The 25,195-nt window shown below is 32.5% G+C and overlaps 1 protein-coding gene across 2 annotated transcripts in view; it reads right to left on the reverse strand.

Moving 5' to 3' along the window:
• Positions 1 to 390: 390 nt before the first annotated feature.
• The window catches only part of Samuel (SAM-motif ubiquitously expressed punctatedly localized protein), a 186,759-nt gene continuing 161,954 nt past the window's right edge, over positions 391 to 25,195 (reverse strand). For both annotated transcript variants that reach the window (XM_089636229.1, XM_089636228.1), the window contains one exon: positions 391 to 2,669. In XM_089636229.1, the coding sequence (XP_089492355.1) occupies positions 2,409 to 2,669 (261 nt within the window). In that variant the 3' untranslated portion in view covers positions 391 to 2,408. The remainder of the gene's footprint in view (positions 2,670 to 25,195) is intronic.

Consider the following 25,195-nt stretch of genomic DNA (forward strand, 5'->3'; position numbering starts at 1 on the left):
GTAAATGATACCGAAGTTTTAAAAAGTCTCAAATTGTATACATTTAAATAGCCGACAAATTTAAAAAAATAATAATGTTACAACGCTTTTAAGACTTAAGAAAACAACATTTAAAAACGCTGTTGCTGTTTCAAATAAAAATTAAAACAAATAAATCGTATACTTCTTTTATAGAATTAAGTACAACAAAAGTTTACATTTAAAATAACATTAAGATTTTTTTTCGTTAAGATTTAAATACACGAGTAAACTTGAAATTAGGAACAATTTACTTTAAGATTTGCGTTGCGAAGAACACTAATAATAACACTAAAGATAAAAGTTAGAATACTTCTTAATAATAATAATCAATTAATATTACAAAGCAAAATATCAATATTTTAGGAAGACTTAAAAGTTTTACAATACATCTTAACAATCTAATCATATTTTTGGTATCTTTCAATTTTCAACCATATTCAACGAATCAACACATTTTTTATGTTGAAAGATAGTGTAATAAAGCTGTATCGGTTTATTTACATCATTTTACCAACATCTTGTAAAAATATTATTTAACAATTAAAATCGGTTTTAAAAATAATAAAAATAAACAGATGTACAAAATTATACATTAAAAATACGTATTTATAAATGATACAGATTAATTAATTAAGGAAGCGACAGGTGGTGATTTTAAGAATGCAGTAATATTATTACAAAAAACAAAGGCAAAAGCCTCCACGAGACAGCTGCCAGTCAATGTTGTTTATTTGTTATTTGAGTTGCCTATGTTTAATGGTGTCTTCAATTGAATAAGATACTAAGAAAACACTCAATTGAAATAAAAATATAAGATATTATCATTGAAAAAAGTTTTCGTAATACAGACTTAATCTGAATAAATGCAAAAAAAGAGGAATAAACTATACTCACGATTAAAAACGATAATCAGTAATTATTATATTAAAGAGAAACTGTTTGTAGGTATGAGGGCATCAATAAGGTTTTAGAAAGAAAACCAGTTATATTTTTAACTGTTTACTTGTGTCACTTCATGAACGTTATGAAGTAGTTGAAAGACCTGAATTAATTCATCTGTCTATCTTTTATTTATCTCTCCATTTATATAAAGGAGAGCGTCTGTGCACCGTGTCGGGCGGGCAGGCGGCCGCGTGGCGGATACCGGGCGGACGGCGTAGAATTTATTTGTATACAAATCTACAGTTTTATTCCGAATCTGATGAAATTTTGCACATTTGATCTTAAAAATAAGATGGAGGTCACTGTTAACGTGTAACTGGGTAAACATCGGAAAATTCAGCTAGTGTTATTAGTATTAAAAGAAAGTCCTATTACAATTTCTTACAAAATACCACTCTGATACTAAAATATGTATGAGAAAAAAATGATCACGAAATACGGGCAAATTAATTTACCCATGCATCGAGCCATTATAAGAAAAAATAAAGAAATGTTTAAGCAAGTGAGTGAAGGCTTAAAACATTTTTTTCAATTGGTTAGAAAATAGTTAATTTGATTTTTTATTAAATGTTTTCGAAAGACGCGGCGGAAGGTCAACATATATTTTTTTTAAATAATCATTTATACGGTTCTAAGGTTGTAAGTAGTATTGTAAGGGTAAGTTGTAAAAATTGATAGTTCGTATAAAATTCTGGAATTTTGCAATGTTTTCAAATACGTGGGTATTGTAGAGTTTAAATTAATAAAGTTAATTAGTAATATATTTTGTATCTGATAAAACACTGTAAATTTGTGTAATGCACATAACCATATTTTCAGATAAATACCCAAACAGGTTTCAACACAAGAGCGTCTTTGTCTTTGTCAGGACAGATTACGTAAATTAAACATGGATAATATATTTATATTGCCATGACGAAGGCAGGGTTGTACCGAAACCGGGTAGCGAATCATAATAATTAATATTATGTTTACAATTTGTAGTATTTAACTGACATTGTTTATTCGAGAAGCTTCTACATTTTAAATGAACGCAATAAAATAAATTTTAAATTGGCTGTGGAGTCCCACAGGTTCGATAGTTTTGGCCACTGTTATTACGAGAAAATGAAACATGGTGATTATTACAAAATTAGGTTATTACGAAAACAACGAAAAATCATACAAAAATAACAAGATATTACTATTTGTTAAAAACCCAAACAAAATAAGTAACTATGGAGTTCCACAGGGTTGGTAGTTTTGGCCACTCTTTTTTTTTTAAGTAAAATAAATGATTACGACCAGAAAGATGTAAAAATTACAAAATTGCGATAATAATGAGGGTTTGAAGAAAAAATAAGTAAAGTTAACGAAAATAGTCCAAAGTTAAAGAAAAAGAAATTAGGACTGGACCAAGACTAAACAAAATGCTAAAAGTATTGAATAGTTCGCAATTCCATGGACTAGCTTTCTTCGCTGTTGGCGCTCGGGGGTCGCTCAGACTTAGGCACTGGGGAGGCGGGGGCTGGAGACTTCCAGGGCCCGGGGGCCACGGGGGCTGGTGTCGGGGGCGCGGGTCTGCAGTGCGCGCAGGATCCAAGGCGGGAGGACAAGAGTGCGCGCAACTTTAGGGCAGGCCCCAGTTTCATGCGCAGCAGGCCGGTGAGATGGTCTTCGGTCAGGAGGGGCAGTCCTGCTCCATCTATTCGCTGCTCACGGAACATCTGAAATAAGAAAAAATAGGTTAAGATATTGAAACAAGAATAAAGAAAAAATAGCATTTATTTATTTTATTTATTTATTTAATACATGTTACATTATTTTGAAATTTACACAAAGTAGATATAATGAATAACCATACTAGGCGGCTGCCTGTTTCATGGTGACCAATTGAGTGTAATTACTTTGTATGAAATATGAAATCTAGTGTAAACATATGAAATTTGTAACTATAGATGAAGCTAAAATTTTGGAAAAATTGTAATAAAAAGTAGAAGATAGAAATTAGAAAGGAGAAAGAAGTAAATTAGCATTAGATTGTAAAAATGTACATAATTCTATATATAATTTTTAATATGTGTGCATGCAAGCACACATGTGTATATAGCAGCAGACATACCTATATACATATAACAACACATGTATACATACACCCATATGACGCATCCTCACGCATATAAACAATATATACACCTCTATCTGAGTACTTGGAATAGGCAAGCCAGGAAGTTCGGGAAGCCGTAATAATTAATAAACACAATTTAATGATTTACGATAACTGTACAGCAATATAGGTATATGAAAACTGAAACATTCGCCACCTAATTATTTAAATTATTTAATATACACATTATATTATTGCCTACATCGAAAAAAAAAGAAAATTGAAATGTCTTATAAAACTTTGTAAGCATTGAATGCTCTGAGTCATATAAATATACATTCAATTAGCATAGCTTATGTTCCATCTGTAAAGTTCATGAGAGTTTATTTATTAATTTAGTGACGTCATTTTTATTAAAAGCTTAGAAGTTTTTAAAAAATAACATTTTTTTATTGCACATTTAAAAAAAATTGGAATGTTGTGTTGTCAGATTTCTGTATTCAATTCAATTTTTGAATATACAACATATACAACATATGCCACAGCAACTCACTGGCTTCAGAGGGTTGGGAGCAGTTGGGACTCTTGTGCGGTATTTACATAAAAAAAATATGTATACCCCGCTTATACCACGGGTCAATGAAACAGCCATCTTCCCGTTCCCCTTCTCTAAACACTTAAATAACTCATTCTAATCGCCTCTATCGATCGGGAGCGACTACGGGAGCTGCCCACGTGACCATCCTCGCACTGGATCATAAAAAAAACTACGTAGCTACGTACAGTGTTTTATAAGTCGAATTGTTGTGTTCGACCATGTTTAATTACAGCCTGTAGTGCCGACGCGAGTATCTCGTGCACGACTCAGCTATATTAATAATTATTTATTATTTACTCGAAAGACTAACCATAAACAATATAATGCCGAGATGAAAAATAAGCAATTTGAACTAGAGAGAGTCGGAAGGTACAAACAGTGGATACAGCGCAATTAGGAGGGTAGGTAACTAAGCCGGCGATGGGAGCACGTACAGACCTTAGCGCAATAATATTATAGATTATTGCTACGAAATAATAATTCTTAAGGTAGACCAGTTCCCTGACCATTAGAATACGTGACTCCGAATTTTTCCCGTAGCTGAAGGTGTGAGGTCCGAACTTCAGAAATGTAATTAAAATGCAGGTAAATAGTAACAATCGTAATTGAAAATCAAAGAGAAGAGTCTGAACCAGATTGTGGTTGCAATTAAAAGGTTTTATTGTTTGTTTAAAATTTAATTTGTTGATTTGTTTGTTCTCGTTATTAGATATTAATTTTATTTCCCGAAACAAAGCTACAGTGTTTTTTCACATATTCCTTTATATATTTTTTTAAATTTTACTTATTACAGTTACGATAAACTGCTAGACAGCAGTCTGTCAATAGGTTAGTGATAACAATCTACATTTTGTTTTTTTTTTAATTTAGGATGGTTTCATATATATTACACTAGCTTTACATAGAGTTTTTTGAAATCTAATGTAAACGGTGACCTTTCTCTTAAATATTAACAATCTCGGAATAAAACTGTATACAAATTAAATACGTGCTGTCCGCTACAGACACTATTCTTTATATAAACAGATAGACAGAAGATTACAGTAACTTTTCTAATACGTAGGAACCTTTTTAAAAGAGTTTTTGGGGACATTTCAAACATAGAAAAATTGTATGTAATAAATTTAATATTTATTAATATATATTTACTAAAAATTTATCAAAATAGGCTTATCGCTAACACGTGAAAGCGAAAAATAGTTTGAAAATATACCTCGAGTTTGTTATTAAAATCGCTATAAAATATGTTAATTTTGAAAATTTAATGAGCTTGAAAGTTTAGAAAAAATGTATTAATCAGTCAATATAGCACTGAAAAACAATTATTCATATGAATGCATACACAATTTACATAATGTTATGTAAAATACAATATATATACGGGGTCCATATGGCCTGCCCCTTAGGCACAATATTCCACAAGCCACTGCCGTGGCTACTCGATACAGAACAAACCCTCACTAAGAACTGCCGGAGTAGCCGGAGAACTAACTGGTAGCCGGACATTTCAGTAGCCGGGGAAATATATCGGCTCCGGAGTCGGGGGGATACCGTCATATATCTCCGCCCGGTAATTTCTCGTACATCTCAAAAGGTAACAGTGGTATGGGAACCACTAGGTGTGCCCTACAAGAAGTTTAAATATTACTGCTGTTGTTGACTATTTAATATGTCATAATATAACGCTCGTTATTCAAATTCAAATGCCGAATGGAATTTTTATAATAATCCGTAAACGTAACCTTACATAATTTAACCCAACCTAACATAACCTAACGTAACCGAAGCTGTGCAAATAGAAAAAAAGTTGAGTCAAGATATACCCGTAGCTCTAACTAAATAATAATTATTTTAATATCAATTAATCATATTTAAGTATGTGAATAATATGTAGTTACTGAAAGAATAATTATAAATTACATTGCATTGTGTGTTAGATGCTATAGTGTGGTTCCTGTTTGGTCTTTATTTCGTGTCAGTCTTTTTACTATTTCTGATATACCTGTATCTTGCGTTCAGTTTGTTATTTATGTTTTAAATGTTATAATTGTGTATTTTTTTTAATGAGAGTGGGATTATGTTGTAGAGTTTAGTACCATAATAAAATATCAGTTTTTTATTCCAAATTTTGTATTCGTAGTTGCTTGTTGGATTTTTTTTGATCCAGAGATTTAGTATTTGTAATATGCATGTTTGCTGTATTTAGAAACAATACTTATGCGACATCGTATAATAACATGCAAGTGGGTGGAAGAATTCGGAGCCGCCTGGGAAGACATGCCACTATCAAGCAAGTCAAATGAGTAATACAACAGATACAGCAGAAGCGCAAGTAAGAGTTGATGTATGAATTTGAAGCATGGAGTGTGTTCCAAGAAAAAACGTGCAGATTCCTAACCTCTCACCAGTACCTAACCTGCGATGGTCATTAAGGACGGGTTGTTTCGGAGAATTTTAACAATTCAACAAATTTCAACGTTCATTTACGGGTTCTGTGAAAGTCCTATTCAAGTTTTGTCATTATATCATTATAGGCTAGTTGCTTGAAAAAACTGAAATTATAACAGAACTTGAAAAAATCTTTCACAGAACTTGAAAAATAACTTTGAAATTTGAAGAATTGTTCAAATTCTCCGAAAAAACCCGTCCTAAGTGATGATAAGTTAATTTTTTTTTAATTAACGGAATAAATAATAAGGGCCACCTATGTTTCCAATACCAATGGATTTACGCTTTTCATTATAAGTCAGAACGTGACAGAGACCAATTAACCATTCTAGTGCCGGGAAATAATTCACGGTATATTTATTACTGAGAGGAAACTATACGTTTTTTTTACCTCCCCCCCTACTAATAACTGTTCGCTTCTGAGGAACCGGCAGTGATTTGAACTCTGATACGGTGGGACCATACGATGGGACTTACATCACGACCGCGTGTCCACAAGATCTCAGTATTAGGTACAGTTTGTCAATAAATACTTACTTTTGAATGGCAACACCAAGATGATTGAAAGGAAAAATAATATAACTTTAAAAAGGCATTTCGATGAAGTGTATATTTTTCACATAAATCTCAAATGGTGTTTTTGAACATTTAAAGAATTAAGTGGTAATTTCTGAAAAGATTAGGAAATTTATTTATTTATTTAATATCAATGGTATGAATATACCATAAATTATAGTTGCATGTCACAGTATACAAACATAATCAAATACTAGAAATATATTTTTTTCAACTAACAATTATCTGTGGCATTTGCTCGTAAAATGACGACAAAAGAAATTAAATTAATACAAGCTCTGGAATGTTATAAAAGTAGAAGATATATATATAAAGTACATACAAAATATAATATTCAAGTATAGGTAGACTAAGTATAAAATAGTATTGATTGAAATGATACGATAGTATAACCTTCTTGTACCTACTTTCATGTAATCTAGTTACAAGCGAGTATTTGAAATGTTCATTTCTGGTATTGTAATATTTAATATGTGAACTTGTTTTGATGTATAAACCTACATATCAAATAAGCAAATATTAAAATAAAATAAAAACTACGTGGAAAAAGATCGCACTCAATTTAAAAAGAAAATAAAAACGTTAAGAAAATTATTTGGTTTTTGATGTCTTTACCGTCCAGTAAACATATCAGATTCGGAAACAAAACATAGCCTATTTTTCATCCATTTGATTAAATTTCTAGATTTTGTTGACGGACTGTATAAACATGGCGGGTCCAAAAGATTTCGGTATTTTGAAAGAAGCAGAACTACTGCGGGGCCGAAGTTTAGATCCTAGCAGCTGCCTTGGTTTGGTAATTTACTACATGGAAGAGCATAATTAATGAGTTTATTTTACCTTTTGAAGTAATTGCGACTACCGGTGTGATATCTCACAAGTTCAAGGTGAATGCCGTTACGTTTTATTTATATTATAGTTTAAGTACGATTTTTTATAAAGATTAAAAACCCGAACTTCATTAACCATGGAGATGTCGCCATAAATCTAATACATAAAAAATGAGACAATTACCTACAAAAATATTAATTTGGACTTAATACTAACACTTATCAGAGATGTATCGTAATAAGATAATTGAGAATATTTTCACAAGAGTAAACGTTTTTCATGCTAAAAAAATGCTGTTTCCCATTTGAGTGTATTGTACCTCCGGGGTTTTCTTACAAAACATTTTGGACTTAATAGTGATAGATTGAAAATGGACTTAACTAGCAGGCGGTTGGAATAATCTGGACCTCGACCTTGAGGTTGCCACTTTATTTATTATCCTTTTATCCTCGACAGCAGCGCCATCTACAGGTAACCTATCAGTTAAACTGGTGCCATCTAGGGGTTATCTCATATACTAATATCAATGATATTACAGAGTGTTTGATATTTCCCGTTTTATATTAATGAAAATTAAAGAAACCCTGAATTGAAATGCATAATAAAAGCACAACACGCAAACCTTTGCAGCTTTTACCATGAGTTTGCATAGTTCCATTATTAATATTTGTAAATTTTAAGAAAACCATTTGTTAGATGTTTATTTATTAAATAGATTTGAAATTTATGTGAGAATAGTTTGCAGGAAAACGGACATTAAATCAAAGATGTTCACTTTTGAATATCTACCAATAATTGTTTCCTTTTACAACTCGTTAAAAAGGCAATCAATTTGAAAATACCAAAATCGTTAAAGCAAGCCCGAGGGGAAATTTTGAAATTTGGTTTAAATATATTCACGAAATAGTTCGGTTAAACATCTAGTTGTGGGCGTCAAATAATGTGTGTCGGTATACAAGTATTAAAAATCTTCCACAAATGTTTTTCAGCGATAAAAACTGCCATTCATTAAAGTGTTTTGCAATTGCAGAACTAATTAGGTTCACGTATATTAATGACTTTAAAAAAACAAGTAAGTAGGTACTCATTACCTAATGGCCTTAAAACTGCTTTAATTATTTGCACCATTTTTTGTCTCCCAAATAGATGAGAGATGTAATTGGACCATCGTAATATATGTGCTGCTGATAAATGGATGGTTAAAGTATGACTCTAAAACATAAAAAAAGATTTACATAATTTCATGAGAACATGAATGTGAAAGTAGCTAATCATGTGTCAGCTCAAAAAAACTATATATCATCTTGAAAACAACATGCAAAATATTTCAAGATTTATTTTAAGAGAAATTATTCACGCACATACTTCCATTCGTGGTCTTTTGGTAATAAGCCATTGAAACGACTCATAATTTTGCGGGTAATTTATTATTTGCATGAATAATATTTGACACACGTAAATATTGCGGGTGGTCATACGAAACCATTAATTATTATGGTGATCACTTCTCGTAACACTGAACTGGTATACATGGGTCGAACATACCCGACAAACCTATGATCGACTTTGAGACGTTTGATATTCACACACCCCGTGCCCAGTCAGTATGCCTCAGTTGCACAGAATGCCACAGCACACTGCAAAGTAAATGCACGCGTGTCCATTGTCAACTGTTATTTTTGGAGTTAAGTTCTCTCACGTATCAGATACTTATAAGGTCATTGTTCCCAATCCTATTGATCAACTGTTGAGCCAAACTTTGGCTCAATACTCCTCATGCACAACTGAATCGATGAAGCTAGAGGAGCCAAACAACTGGATTAACCTCGGCTCAGCAAAGGATTAGTTTTAAACAAACTGAAAATTTTACTTTTTTTCGCGGAGGAGAAACGTCAAATGTACTAATATACTTTTGCTATATTAGTAAAAGTCAAGCCAAGGCTTTATTTTTTATATATTTACATGTGTTTCTTTAAAAAAAATAAAATGATATTTAATGTATTGAAATATTTAAAACAAATGATGTGTACTAATTTAACATAGAATGTTTTCACTTCGATGTCATTATATTATGTATGAAAGTGGGCGGGGACACTCAAGATGATCAATGACAAAAATGGTTGGAATCAGGCTAATAGAGCTTTACTCAATAAACAACTTGGCTGATCGGTGCATCAGGTTGATCAAACGAAAACATTAGAAAAACAGCCGGTAATATTACTTTTTCACTCAAAAAAGGATAATAAAACTAACATTATATGCGTGCAAAGTGTTTCTATTTTTTCTAAAGTTTTAGCTCACATTCAATTTTTTTTTTCTTATATCGATAAAGTATAAATCAAGAAAAAGGATTATTGTTATTTTTTCTCTAATTCTATTTACTTTAAAAAAAATGTGATTTTTTTTCCTAGATGTCTTCATTTTAGTCCATATTAATAAAAATATGTCGTCTTAAACACAGGTTCATCGTGTAAATAAATTTATTATTAAATAAATTTATCACTTGGTGTAAAATATAATATTTAAATAAATTTTAATTCGAAATTTAACTATCCAATAAAATTTTTAAACTACGTAATTGAATTCAGGTCCAATTCGACCCATGTATACCGTTTTGAAAATATCCATACAACTTTAAGGACGGGTTGTTTCGGAGAATTTGAACAATTCTTCAAATTTCAAAGTTAATTTTCAGGTTCTGTGAAAGATTTGTTTTTATTTCAGTTCTGTCAAGCAACTACCCTATGCTGATATAATAACAGAACTTGAATAGGACTTTCACAGAACCCGGAAATCAACATTGAAATTTGATGAATTGTTCAAATCCTCCGAAACAACCCGTCCTTAGTGTTAACATTTCGCTTAGGTATAATTTATAACTTTTTTACATTCGAGCTGAACAACATAAATATATCAATTTAATGTTTTGCCATATTGTGTTTCGTACACCATCTTGGGTTATCGTTTCTGATAGTCTTGAGGTGTCCATCATCAGGTTAGATTAATTGTGCATTGAAACTTTGAAAGGAGGAAGAGCTACAATCCAAAAAGCAACCAGCATTTATTAGACTATGGGCTGTCAAACCATTGAAGCATTTTAACCTTTAACACGTTCTAATGGTTAATTACAGTTCTAATATAAGTTTCTCACCTACTTTTTAAATACCAAAAAAGATTGACAGATATAATTAGTTTTATTATAAAGAATGAAATTTTACATAGTCGTATATACTAAATATCGATGTAACGCCGCGGTGAAAGATTACCATTCAGAAACGAAACTTTGCTTGAATTGCAATAGTCATGTTAAGTGGCCAGATCTGAATAACCAGGTACTTCCCAACCTTCCTCTCATTTGTAAGTTTTTGTAATACAAGCGGTGAATCTACATCATATTGGAGTCGGTTTGGTCACACATCTTTTTTGGATTTGAGCTTTCGTTTTCGAGTAAAGTAATTTGTTATTTATTTATTTACGTTCGTTAAAGGCTTTTAAATATATATACATATATAAATATGTATAAACTATATAATATTTATATAGTTATACATTCAAAACAACTTAATAAAAATCGGTGGCTAGTATCAGCAGTTTAATGTCTTTTAAAATGCGCCCTAGCTTGGGCCAACATTTTATTTTTTACAATAAAAGATATACATTTGTTTTAGACCACTTTAATTTTAATTTTACTCTACTGGTTTCGGAAGCACCCTTCCTTCGTCAGGAGAATATTACGAATATGACGAAGGAAGGGTGTTTCCGAAACCGGTAGAGTACAATTAAAATTAAAGTGGTCTAAAACAAATTTATATCTTTTATTGTAAATTATGACGAGCCACAAAGTAAATGCTTATTACAAATATTTTATTTTCTTTTTTTTTTTTAAATGCACAGTACTAACTAAAGTGTTTCTGGGTTCTCAGTGATGAAGATTCGCTATTATTCAGCTTGTACTACGAGTTTGCGAAAACCGAGTATATTATGAGATGTTAGCTTTTCCATTCTATTTTAATACAATGTAATATTTTATATTTATATTAAGCAAGTAGTAAGTAACATAGCGTATTAAAGAGATTGCGTGATAGTTGCGGCATGCGTGTAGTAAGTAGTTGGTTAAAGTATTCCACAAACAGGTTCTAAACAATTTCTCGTTGATGGATTATTTCCAAAACACCCTACGCACAGCGCGCAGCCTCCTACCCAGAAGGCTGAGGTCAAATCTTAATTTCGTGAGGAACCGCTGCTGCCGCGCTGCAGACTATAGATATTTATAATACAGATTTAGGTACAGGAGAGACTCTATCATGCTCCATCTCCCGGCCATAATAATAATTACAAGAGTGGCAAGAGTAACTGGTCCGGGTAATAACAGGCTTCGGAAGGTCGAGAGACGTGTCTCGAGTCGTCTCGTCTGCTCGCTGCCTTCCGCTGGAAGCTGTGGGCGGGGAATGGACCAGTTCATTATACGAAAGATGATGGGAGGGGTATTTGTACTGATTGATATCTAGCAAGTGTTTCAGTATCGGACGCGGTTCAAACGGACCAACTTGGTTAATGAACTGTATACAAGCTAGGAGAAACTTCCTAATACCTACTCGTGAACCTGATAAAATAAACAAATAGGTAAGAACTCGATAGGTATGGTATCTAAAATAAAATAACTACGCCATCTGTGCTACGTAGCTCGAACTATCAAATAACGGCATAATCTGAAGAGATAAACCCAGAGAAATGACAACTTTATAAGGGATAACTTATTTAATCTTGTGTACCTTAATGTAGTATTAAATTGATCATTAACGAAGATAATATCAACAAATTCTTAGTGAAAATATGAAACAGAGAAATTAACTAATTAAAGGTAACGTTCGAAACTGGGATTCGAAACCAAATCCCCAAGTCTTTCCGGGACTGTAACTCTACTAGTTAAATGTAATATTATAAGGTTTATAAGCTTCTATAAGTTATCCTTAATAATATTGAATATTCATTCCATCCTTATAGAAAAAGTCAATATGTCCCATATCCTACATACCGGGCTATCGGCTAATGTCTAAAAACAGAAATCGTATTTACTTGAATATTCGCTGTGATTTTGTTTTGTTTTTCACCTATTTTGTAGGTAATTTGAGTGGTGGACACTGACCTCAAAATCGCCACTGTAATTATAATTATTTACATATTTATTTCAATTGGCCAAACGGTACGCATTAAGACGTTAATTTTCTTATCATAAAAATGATACCGTATGCTTGCACAGTGAAACTAACGAAGGCTCTAACGGGAAAAGACTCGAACCGATGATTTCTGTAGAATCACGTACACATCTACGTGGTGAATAGGAATACAGAGTAATAATTCGAACCAAACACCGTGAAATCAAAATATTTTATAATAATTCGAACTCCCGGAGACATACAAAATCATCTGGCCTTTTTAAAATAACTACAATGTTGTTTTATCAATAGTTCAACAGATGTAGGTAACTATCGCAAGTTCACGTCAAATCGAATTCTTATCAATTTATTTTTAAAACAATATTGTGACTACAGCAATGTTGCAAATTTCCTTGTGAATTTTAATGGGTTGAAATTTTCTGATTGCAATGTAGTTAATGTTTAAAAAAGAAGTATAAACGGTTGATTTTATGTTTCTTTTATTGTCTGGAAAATATTTATTGTAAAATACTTTATTATTAGAAAGTATCTGCTATAAACCAAGTTCCGTGAATAAAGAAACGAATTTAGCAGCAAGGATTACGAACAAGTAGGTTAATTTATAAATATGTATATATCCTACCGGCCTAGTAGTAGTCCGCTTCCTGGCTTCTTACAAGATCCACAATATGAATTTTTCGTTTTACAAAACAGTCATATAGCGTCATTTTATTCAATTTTACTTGCTTAGATTTTACTGAGATTTTTCCCTCTGTTAGAAAAGACATTGAAGTATATACATTTCCAAAAAAAGCTCTGTATTTTTCATGATGGTAGATAAAATCGTTAACAAAACCGTATAAGAAAATTAGTGAGTGGCAAAACAGAATGGCATTTACTCATTTTAAACTATGATCAACGGAATTAATCTTCTAAGTAAAGCCAACAAGATAAAATTTGTAACCTTTGTGAGGTAATTATTAAGCACACGGCTTTCGCCTTTGAACACTGTCAAACCATTCTTAAAATCATTCTAAAAAAGCAAATTTGACGTATATCTAAAAATGGTATCTGAAATTCTGTTTGGCGGGAACCGTGACCAATGCTGTAAGGCATGTCCGGCTTTGCCCGAGACTGCCCGATAGATCCGCGTCACGAGAGGATATCTCCTGTCAAATAACATTGGCATTTACCGTGTAATATATCAAAAGCAACGTTATTATTTCATATCACATTATATCCAGGTAATTTATGGGTGATCCAACCACGCGACCACCATTTGTATTGAGGTGGCAGGGCCCACGCTCTGGATGGCCTCAGGACGCAGGACTGCTTTCACGGACTGTATTAACACTAAAACAAAACATTTTGTCTTCCGTATACTTAGCAGTCTTAGTTTTTTAATAATATTGATATTGGGCATATTTAAATAGCGCCGTTTTCGTGAAAAATCATCTCAAGGGCGGTGTTAATATAATTAAAAAAATACAAACTGAATGTTTCTTTCCCTTGTACTAAAGAGAATCTAGTTCATCAAAAATAATTCATACTTAAAATAGAACATAATACAAAATGAGTTGACGTCCTCCGTGGTCGATTGGTAAGGCCCTCGACTAGCAAGCCAGAGGTCGCGGGTTCTCATTCCGGCTTGCGCAAGGAAAATTTATTTGTTTAGTTTGTGTTTTTGCACAAATAACTCATTAAAAATAATATATGGTATATTTTCGTCACATTCCAGGGTGAAAGATACTCCATCATCACCCTAGGGTATCACCCTAGGGTAAGACCACCATTCAGAATTGAAACGTTGCTTGAAATGACTTCGGCCGTGTTTGGTGACCAGATATTTCCCCACCTTCCTCTTTCCCATATCCTTCCCGTCCCTTCTACCCTTCATCTTCTTAACATACTCAAATTAGGTGATACCATAGACTCACTGACTTCAGAAGGTTGGAAGCAGTTGGGACTCTTATGCGGTTTCACATAAAAATATAAAAGCTGATCTGCGAGAAAAGACACTAGGCCATTTTCTGTATTTTAAAACCCAAAATACTACAGTGGTTGTAACTATTGATCTTTCATAACCGCCCTTTGAGTATTTTCACTTGGTATTATATTTTGGATGAACCCTTAGAAGCCGGGTAATATTTTGTAAATATCAGTTGGTCGGATCCAAAGGGAACCTAACCTAACCTGATTACAGATTTTTCGGTGCAATGTTTGACCGATAGAAAAAAATACTGCTTCTCTAGGAACTATAATGAAATCAAATAACTCCAACGGAACATATAACCATGTTTTAACTTTCCGCAGCAATTTCAACAGGTCAGTTAGTCGACAGGTCAATTTTAAGTGGGTAGTCAAATGTAATAAGTGTCCATGAATGTGTGCTTACTTTTAAACTGGGCGTAACATTAAGATAAATGATTCCTGTACCACAGCTGCCATATCTATCTGTAGATCTGGATATCCGAAGATAATATCACCGGCCGACACGGATTATTAGAGCCGACATGAGATGCGATCTACGAGATGTGGATCTGATGTACCACTGTACGTAAGAAAGCCTCTTTTCCAGGATGTTATTTAGAATATTGAGGAAATTATAATAAATGGTGTAATATGTTAAAAGTTTTGCGTATCAGAAGATAAAACAATAGTAAAGATTCTAGATAATATGCAAATAATTTCCTGAATTCTAAATACCTTCAAAATGCGGAATAATATTCGTATGACGTTAGAATCACGTTTCATTGGGTTTCTTACATATGCCTAGACCCTAAATTTGTATAGGTGTGAAACATGACTTCACACCGCTGATGTCTTTAAAGTTAGACAAACGTTCTAACGTTCAGCAAATTAACATTATTTACTTCACCCCTCAGGCCTCTGAAATTTCTGTCAGAATTCATGTATATTTCTGATTTGCAATAAAATTGAATATATTTCAGAACGTATACGAAAACTAAAAACTGCGTTTGATAGGTAATCAAATTTCTTTATTAGAAATGAACATAGAATTTTTGAAGTATTAATATTTGAAACGCAAATATTAAATGGCTCACCTTACGTTTTTTCATCAGAATGAGAAAAAGTCAATCAATTTGTGGTCGGAACCTTTGGTTTCATATTTATTCTAAATTTGAATATAAACCGTGGTGTTGTCTCTTTCTCACACCGTTTAGATCATATTTCTCACAATGACAGGAGACAACGATTTTCATGAGACCGTACGAACTGTTTCCAAAAGCGAACAAATTAGCTTGAGGGGTTGAAGATGCATGCTTCAATTACCATTGAATTTATGCACCCCAAAGTGTTTAAAAGAACACGATAAAATTAGTTGATTACATGAATCATTTAGATATGATGAAGGTATGATTCTAATATAAAAAAAAATAATAAAAATTGAGAAAGAAGAGGCAGCAATCGCACTCTGATTTACGTGATTGGGCTTGATATAGGCCGTACTAAAGAACAACGCTCATGGGACTTACCTTAAGTACACCGCACTTAAGTGTTTTCGTGCATTCTTAAATCGCACTAAGGCGGTATTTTACGGCATTACACTCGGGCACCCGCAAGGATCAAGACATGAGCCGGTATAAAAGGAAAATTTATTGACAATCGCTACGCCATTACTTGAAATAATACTCGCTCGTAAATCAATAGGCGGGACCATGGATATAGGTACCAGATACCGGGTACAGGTTAGATGTCTACCATAAACAAAGAAAACTCTACAATCCGAGCACAGGGCCCCTTGTAATGGACAATTTGTCAAGAGGGTGAAATGATATAGTGCCTAGGCTAGCACTATATTTGAAATTGAATAACTTAATTGCGAAACCTGATACACTTTGGTGCCGACAAGTTAAGATTTGCAGTGTCACGCGTTTGGTAGAATGGTTTCGTATTGTAAGGATCCTGTCAGGGACATTAAAGTTAAATAAATTAATTTAATGTCAAGGCGTCGAATAATACGTGCGTTATTAGCGGGGTTCAAAACGTGCGGTATAAATAAATGTGTTTAAATCTGAAAACTTTAAACTTCCTTCATGGAACAAAGCAATTGGGCGAATAGTTCATTCAACAATACACTATTTACACTACGCTTCCAGATTAGAAGATGCTCTCTAGAACGGGTCTGGTGAAAGATCCCAAAGAGAAAATAATGATTTTAGGTATGTTTAATAATAACCAAATCATTTAAAACGTATTTTTTCTGTTTTATTTACGCTCTTTTTGGGGGGGTTTTACAAATGAATAGTTCAAATAATAATTATAATTATAACTGAACTACCTCAGTAACAATCTTTTGTAATTGCTAAGTGATAAAATGAAGATGTCCACTGACTCGGCATAATTTTTTCCCTCCATAAGAATTCTGGGCAATGAGGAATACATGTGGTAGTTAGTCCCAGAATTTCTGAACTAAAATAAATCCCGACTTTTAGCATTATGTAGTGGAATCCGAAAGATTATCAATGCAAGCAATTCTCGACTATCAAACGTACGTTTAGAAATGACAAGTCGTTGAAAATCCTTCAGTCAGACAATTTAAGCATATACATTTAATTTACAAGAATGTTGTAGTTTAAAAAAATGCTGAAAAACGCATGTATTTATTTTGTGTTCTTTCAATAGCTTGTAAGCACATAAATATTTTAATATGGGTTAAAGACGGGAGAATTGTACTTAAGTTGATTCTAATCCGACTGATTGACATCAGACTTCAGGCAGTAAAATTCTCATAAACGTTTACAAAATATACCAACAAGGGACTTACATAATATTCGGTTTAACAAAACTTACCTACTTCTAAAATACTTAAGCAGAAATATAAAGATTCATAAGGTATATTATTAATATCTTGTTCAATAAACAAACTTATATTATCACCACCATGATGAAGTGAGAATCCTAACAAAGCACACTACACCTTCAATGGTCCATAAAAATATGGCACATTATAAAATGTATAAAAAGAGAATAGCTTCGATGTAATATATCATTTGTAATACTCTGCGCGGAGTTAATCCCAGATGAATTATGGTTACAGGCAACGAAGGCGAATATTTATATACTCTGCAGAGTGCGAACTTTCAACACCTGTGATTTATCTCAAACAAACAAACACGTACGAAGTAATAAGTTAATTATTCGTTATAAAGTGTATTATTGATATTAAAACGATTGTTTCATGAACAATGTTGTAGGTTAGGTTAGTGGCTGAGTTAACACCGCATGGTGAGTTCAATTCCTTGGCTTGGCAAGTCCTTTATCATGACATAAGCAACATTTCTACTCACGGTGGTTTTAGTATGAGATTTTCAAATATTGTCGGATTATTCGCAACCCGGAAATGTTTGTCTTTCTTTAAAAACATAATATTGTTAAAAGGTACAATTTTGCCCATACGTAGTTTTTTTTTAATAAAGACAAATGTCCGCGGGTTACGAATAACCTGACAATACATTATAACCTGATACCATAGTGAAAAAAGAAAAATGTCGCTAGTTAAATACAGTAAAGTACAGTACGTCCAGCTTCCGAAAGACTTACTTGACTATGGCTTCAATGGAGACTCCGTGCCTGAGCTGGTCATTTAGAGTTACACCCAGAATATCAATGGCATGTTGGAAAGATCGCTTCCGTTGAAGAAGACGTACGAGATACATAAGTTATTCCAAAATTATTTTCCTTAATGTTTTTCCTTTCAAAATTAGGTATATTTATGAGTAGAACGGGGATTAAATTACTACGAGTTACAAGTCATTGGGAAATATGTTACTTTAGGCTTGTCCAACCCTTCGCGCATAGTGCCTCTACACAAAGCAGTCCTACTTAATGGGTCTGTGTTCATCAGCACGCAACGTCAATTAAACTACGATTTCATTCATTCATTCATTCAACCATCTAGAAAAACACAGGTGTGAAATTCATTCACTACAGTGTCATCAAGTCAATTCACTTCAAACGGTTTGGGTAATTTGAGATCATCCGAGCGATGAACAAGAAATGAACTGAATAACTCAAGAAATAATAACTTCAGGAAAATTGAAAAGGAGCTTAATAAAGGTTGAAAAGAAGTCAATAAACATTGTGGGAAAAATCTAGTAAGAAATTGAAAACCGATTATTTGCAATGGCGTACAAAGAACTTATATCCGATTTTCTAGAACAAATAGAGCGTATTTGTATGTTTAGAACCGTAAACACTTCGAAAGAGGCTTCCCAAAAGCTTTTTTCAATGTAAAGTGAATCTTTTCGGCTTTACACAAGTAGATTTATATTTTTGAAAAACCTTGAAAATTTAAAGAAAAATCACATTACGCCACTGTTTAACTGTGATTTGAATAGGATGGTGAATTAAGCGGAGATAGTATAAATAGACGCGCTGGGTGATTGTAAATAAATAGATGAAGAGATGATTTATTTGAACAACAAAAACAGGCGTTTCAAATGGGTGACGAAAATTTTTTGATTAAATGCTATTTTTAGAAAGAGCGTATTTATTATCATTTCCAGACACCTGAAATAATTAGCAATGACAGTTAGGTACCGATTGAGATTCGAGGTTTTCAAATATTTTTGGCGTTCAGATAAAACTGTACTTTTTTTGTTTTTACTCAAGTTTCTCAGTTAGGTAGGTTCTAAAGTTGATGTGTTTATGAAATGGTGAGAGCAAGTGGGTAATTTATATTGGTAGAAATTTATTGAAGTGATAGTATTTTACAAAGGCCTGCAAAATTATTAATATGTTGTTGTATCATACCAAAAACAATAACAGTATTTCATAAAACTGAGTTTATGAAACTCGTTTATGCGTATTAAATGTTCACAATATCTTTCCTATGTCTTAAAAACACAATTATCAAAAGATAATAAATTATTATAAGCAATAATTAGTCGCCTGTAATATCAATACAAATTGAAAATATCTCCCTAGAAAAAATAAATGCCGCCGACGGGAATTGAACCCGCGCCTTCTGATGTCCGGTCAGACGCTCTGGACCACTGAGCCACGTCGGCTTATTTCTAAACCGCCAAACATTCATTTGTACTAGTTCTTCATTTAACAATTAATGCTTATTATATTTTTTTCCATCTGTAAACAATCAACTTTATTTTTTATTGCTTATAATAATTTATTATCCTTTGTACAACGCATAAGAACCTTGTCTTATAAACATTAGTTTATTATTAAAAAAAAACAACTGTCAAAATTTATTTCTTCATACTTTCCTCAAAATTACGATCTACACATCATCATCATAGACGAAAACGGCGAAAAACACCCCTTGAATTTAGTATTTGTAGAGATCAAGTTAAATATCCCGTAACTTATAATTTTAGTGCCCTCTATAAAATATTATAGAATTGAAGCCTATATTAATTACGATAATGAATATACTATTTATGTACGCTCTTTTATTAGATTGTAATAATAAAAGATATGAAGATTATTATAACGTTTGACATGTTCACGATTATTATTATTTGTACGTATTAAAAATAACAAAATGTCGGGCCGAAATGTATCAATGAATCTCACAGCACGCACGAGTGCCCATGATAAAGATATTTTATTGGATGCCGAAAAAAACTCAAATAAAAATAAGGCCACGGTGTTTGGTGATACCCGAGGTCTCTAAAGAAGAAGAAAAAAATAAAATTTTCGGATGATTTCGACAACCGGATATACGTTTTTAAAATCGTTTACACGTAAATTAGCAAACAATCTCCCGTATCCAGCAAGTAGTTTTGTAAATGGTAAATAGACTTTAAATTTAATTTTGAAAAAATTATATCATGGAGTTAGAAAAGTGTTGAAAAAATACAAGACTTTTAAATGATATGCGACAAGTTTCAGGGTTGCGATGAAATAAATTCAAAAAAATTATTATTATTGTAGAAATTCATGTGCGAAATCAAATGAAAACCATTTGCCTAGTACTGTGTTTTGCCGTTTCATTGGGTTTAAATATTGTGTAAGTAGGTACTTTAAAACATAAATTCAAAAACAATATTCGCTTTGTGATTTTTTTATATATGTTGATATTTCTCATATGTCAAAACTCGCAATCATCTACTTATTTTTAAATAAATATGTTTTTTTACAAATTAATTTAATTTTATATATATTGAATCATGTCCAACAGTCAATTGAATTTCAATTCGTAGATTATCATGTAATTTTAATTTTTTTAGATACATATTTCTCTTTGCAAAAAAGCTCCACAATTTGTAGCTCAATTTTTAGCGAGTTTTTAATCAAAAGTTACTGTGAATTTAAATAAAGACGTGCTTAAAAACTATACGCATTTTTATGCTTTAATAATGAACTTTACTCACGCAAAGCCTAGTATGCTAGTAGTTAAAGCCATTAGTTAATAATTATGTTCATACACCAGTTATTGATGCTTCATTCGAACCATTATTTTCCTTAATTTTCACACAAAACAGGCTAATAATTTTGCTTGGTTTGTAATTTTTAAAGACTTTATTAGACTAGGAACCCCTAAATATCCACATAAATTACGTTATTCGACTGATGTTCAGAGGTAAATTTATTTAATTTATTATTAAGTATTAGTTATTATCATTAATAATCAGCCTAAAATAATTAAAACAAACAAAAGTGTAAACTACACCTATTTGGAATAATGCAGATATGGCAACATTACATAAGAGCTTTCGACTCCTAGGTCCCAGATAGGTCAATAATAATCAACAAGTTTGAATTGATAGTGATTCATTTCTGGGGTATTACGCCGTGTTGCGCTACCTCCTTCTTTAGTCAAAGCGCAACGTTTCGAACAGCATTACAGTGTCTAGCATCATTTAACAATAAATCGGATGCGCCATTTTTTTTATGTGTATTACCTGTTATATTATTATTACTATGTACGGAATACACGGAAAACTTTCTTATATATAAAAAAAGCTAATTTATTAAAAATCTCATCAAATTATAGATTTTCCTGTTAAAAACGGGACTGCAAGCCTTTAACGAATAAATTGACCGATTTTCATATAAAGATATATAATAATGTTTTCTCATTTTGCCATTATATAATAACAGGATAAACACAGCTGCATGAACACGTGTTCTAAAATATTATAAAAATACTAATAGTTTATTAAGAAATGGTCTGCCATTACCTTTTTAACAGAATTTTAATAAATCAGTAATACTCATTTTTCTTTGCATACAGATGTAGAGTATTCAGTTCAACACAGATTCAACTGGTCAATACATAAATATTATCTGGTTATACCTATTATCTATATAATGCAGAAGATGTAGAGCATTTAGTTCAACACAGATTCAACTGGTCAATACATAAATATTATCTGGTTATACCTATTATCTATAGAATGCAGAAGATGTAGAGTATTCAGTTCAACACAGATTCAAATGGTCAATACATAAATATTATCTGGTTATACCTATTATCTATATAATGCAGAAGATGTAGAGTATTCAGTTCAACACAGATTCAACTGGTCAATACATAAATATTATCTGGTTATACAAAGTATATAAAGTAGGTTCATTTGGCCAATATTATAATATGGTTTTATTACCTATAGAATACAGATATAGAATATAGAGTACGAGTTCAATACAGGCGCAGGTTCACCTGGTCAATACAGATACAAGCCCCAGCCTCCCGGTCCACGGAGCAGCCGTGGCCTCAGGCCCCACAGATTACAGTCATCTCGGAGAGTTTAGAGATAACCTATCTGAGGGTACATAAGTCAAAACCAGCGGTCAGTCATTACTCAGACAGGTGGGCTCAATTACTCGAGCCTGGTAAGAGAGGCAGAAACGCGCACAGATTTTATAAAAATATGCTAACGCGATTTGGGGTGCGTGGTAATGTTGAGAATTTTAAAGTGGGTAGCTTTGATGTATGGTAGGTGACAGTTAATGTGTTTGTCGATTATTATGAAAAATTATCTAAATATTTTTTTGAAGCTAGAGTAAGGATGGTGAGCCCAAATTTCAAAGTACCTGACTAGTAAGATCTAATCACTATACATAAATTAGCCATATTAAAAAATGTATACATTTTTAAACGATGTGTATCGCATATCTCATTGAAGGATGCATTTCACTCTATGTATTGTTATTTCATTGCATTGTAGAATTTACGAGCCATTTAAAATGCTTACATTAGTTTTCCATAAACACTTGCACTACCAACCGATATTTTCATAGAAAAAGGCTGTCATATTGAAGTACTTTGCCAAAACGCCGCTTTAGCACAATTACAACATTTATTTACGATAATTATTTAAAAAAATGCAACTTGAAATTTATAAAAGCAAAAGACACTTCTCGGTAGCAAATTTTATTTGAAATAGTCATCTGCAATATTAATTCATCGTTTTAATAGCTATTTACGTTGTATTTATTCCCATAAAACATATTGATTTAGTGAATTGAACTCGAGAAAACAGCATGGTCGACATTAAATATTCATTTCCTTATATAAAATACCAACAGTTACTTCGGAGAGTTCAAAACGATAAAGTCTAAATTAATATATATTATTCTAACATTCAAGTTCTCTAAACATCCATCATCAGCAAGTTAATAAATCGATTTACCTCAAAAAATTTCCAAATAATAATAAATTTGGTCAATGGCAAAATTACAAAAAAAATTCGGTTAAACTCGAAAATCTTTAAATAAACAATAAATTCTATCGAATTTAAGCAAAATTTCGAAAAAAGAACAAATTCGTTTAACCATGAAACATCCATTAAACAGATCGAGCGATCTAAGTAAAATTTCAAAATAAGAACTAATTCGATAAATCTCAAGAAACTTCAAATAAACAATAAATTTGGGAATTCCAAGCTAAATTTCAAAAAAAAAAACAAAATCAGTTAATCTCAAGAAACTTCCAATAAACAATAAATTGGACAGATCGCAATGAACTTCCAATAAATAAAGGTGAATTCGGCTCTTGTTTGCGGTGTTTGTTGGCTCACCCTGGCTCGGCATTCTTGCCGGTAGACTACTATAATTGGTTAGCCCGGAGCTACCGGTCCGTCCCGCCCACCGCCCCCGCCCCCCGCTCCCGGGCTGGCCGGTGTCGGTGCAAGACTCACCGAGTACCGCAAAACTTGCTTACTTCGCACCACAAGGGGTAACTTTGCTCCGCTTGAAAACTGTTTTAAAAATAAATACTGTTTTGTCAAGTTATTTCATTCTTATCGAAAAGAGACCATCATCTAGGGAATCTTCAACTTGCAGACTGCAGCCAGGAATCAGCTCAGCGGAACTGCATTAAAAACAGTTTATTGTATATTGTAAAAAAATGTAAATTTAATGCAATTACATTTAAATATCTAATGCAAAAAAAAAATTTAAGAACCAAAATTGGAGCAAACTTTGTCGCTTCTACTGTATATACTATTGCTATCTTATTCTTTCCTAGAAGTGCCCACTGCTCACTGTTTGTTGCCCGCTGTTTTTGTACTGTCAGTTGCTGCCCTCCATGTGCCCGGTTCATTGCTGTTGCTTGGCAGTCGCGCTGGCCGCCTTGTTCGAAGCTTGAGTCGACCCGTGAACCGGCGAGCCCAGCGGCTGGACCCGACTCAACCCTGGCCTTCGTCAGTGACGGAGGAATCATTTTAAATATTTAATTTTAATATCTCTACCTTTGTGAATTAGTCAATATACAGTAATTAACACAAATAATACCTCGGGCAATAGGTGATGAATAAGAGAGGCTGGATAGCATTGAACGTTCGTATTTACCCACAGCGTTGTCCCCTTATTACATAGAATCATTCTTTATGTTATAATCCTGATAGTAAATACCTACCTAATACAAGATTTTTAGGTAGAAAGCGGCTAAATAAGAAGTAGTTATGATGTCTGCTTCTTTGGCCAACGTTTCGTATACAATTACAGTGTCCATCATCAGATTACACATCTACCCTGATGTAATGATGTCCGATACGTTGGCTAAATAAGGAGGTAGCTCAACACGGCATAGCACCCCAAAAATAAATCATTATAAAAGAAGTAAATATTTTCATAAAATTTCCGCAAAGTGTTGGATAAAACCTTTCAAAACGAACTCTATTAAAAAAATATATTTTTAAGAGATATCCTTCAATCCAAATTGAGACCAAATAACAGAATACTTTGTATCTTAATTCAAAAACGCATCACTAATGGGACTATTAATTATTTAGAAGTGAGCGCAAATAATATGAAATAAATATTGTGTGTATTTTAAAACTCCTGTTAACGAATGTTATCCAGTTAATGTTTTCTAGTATGAAAAACAAAAATAAAATTAACATGAAAGTCATAAATTATAGACAGTTATAAATAATGGAGATAAATTAAAACTGAAAACGAAGTTCAAGGTTCTAAGAATGTTAGATGACAATATTATTCGAAACTCTTAATAGAGAACACAGATTTTACACCTATTTTAGAAAAGGTTACACGGAGAAACTTACTGATATAAAATACCTACCGATAAATTATTAAAAATCTGGA

The sequence above is a fragment of the Hesperophylax consimilis genome, chromosome 10, assembly GCF_061612785.1.
Source record: "Hesperophylax consimilis isolate HC1 chromosome 10, BYU_Hcon_1.0, whole genome shotgun sequence".
Taxonomy (NCBI): domain Eukaryota; kingdom Metazoa; phylum Arthropoda; class Insecta; order Trichoptera; family Limnephilidae; genus Hesperophylax; species Hesperophylax consimilis.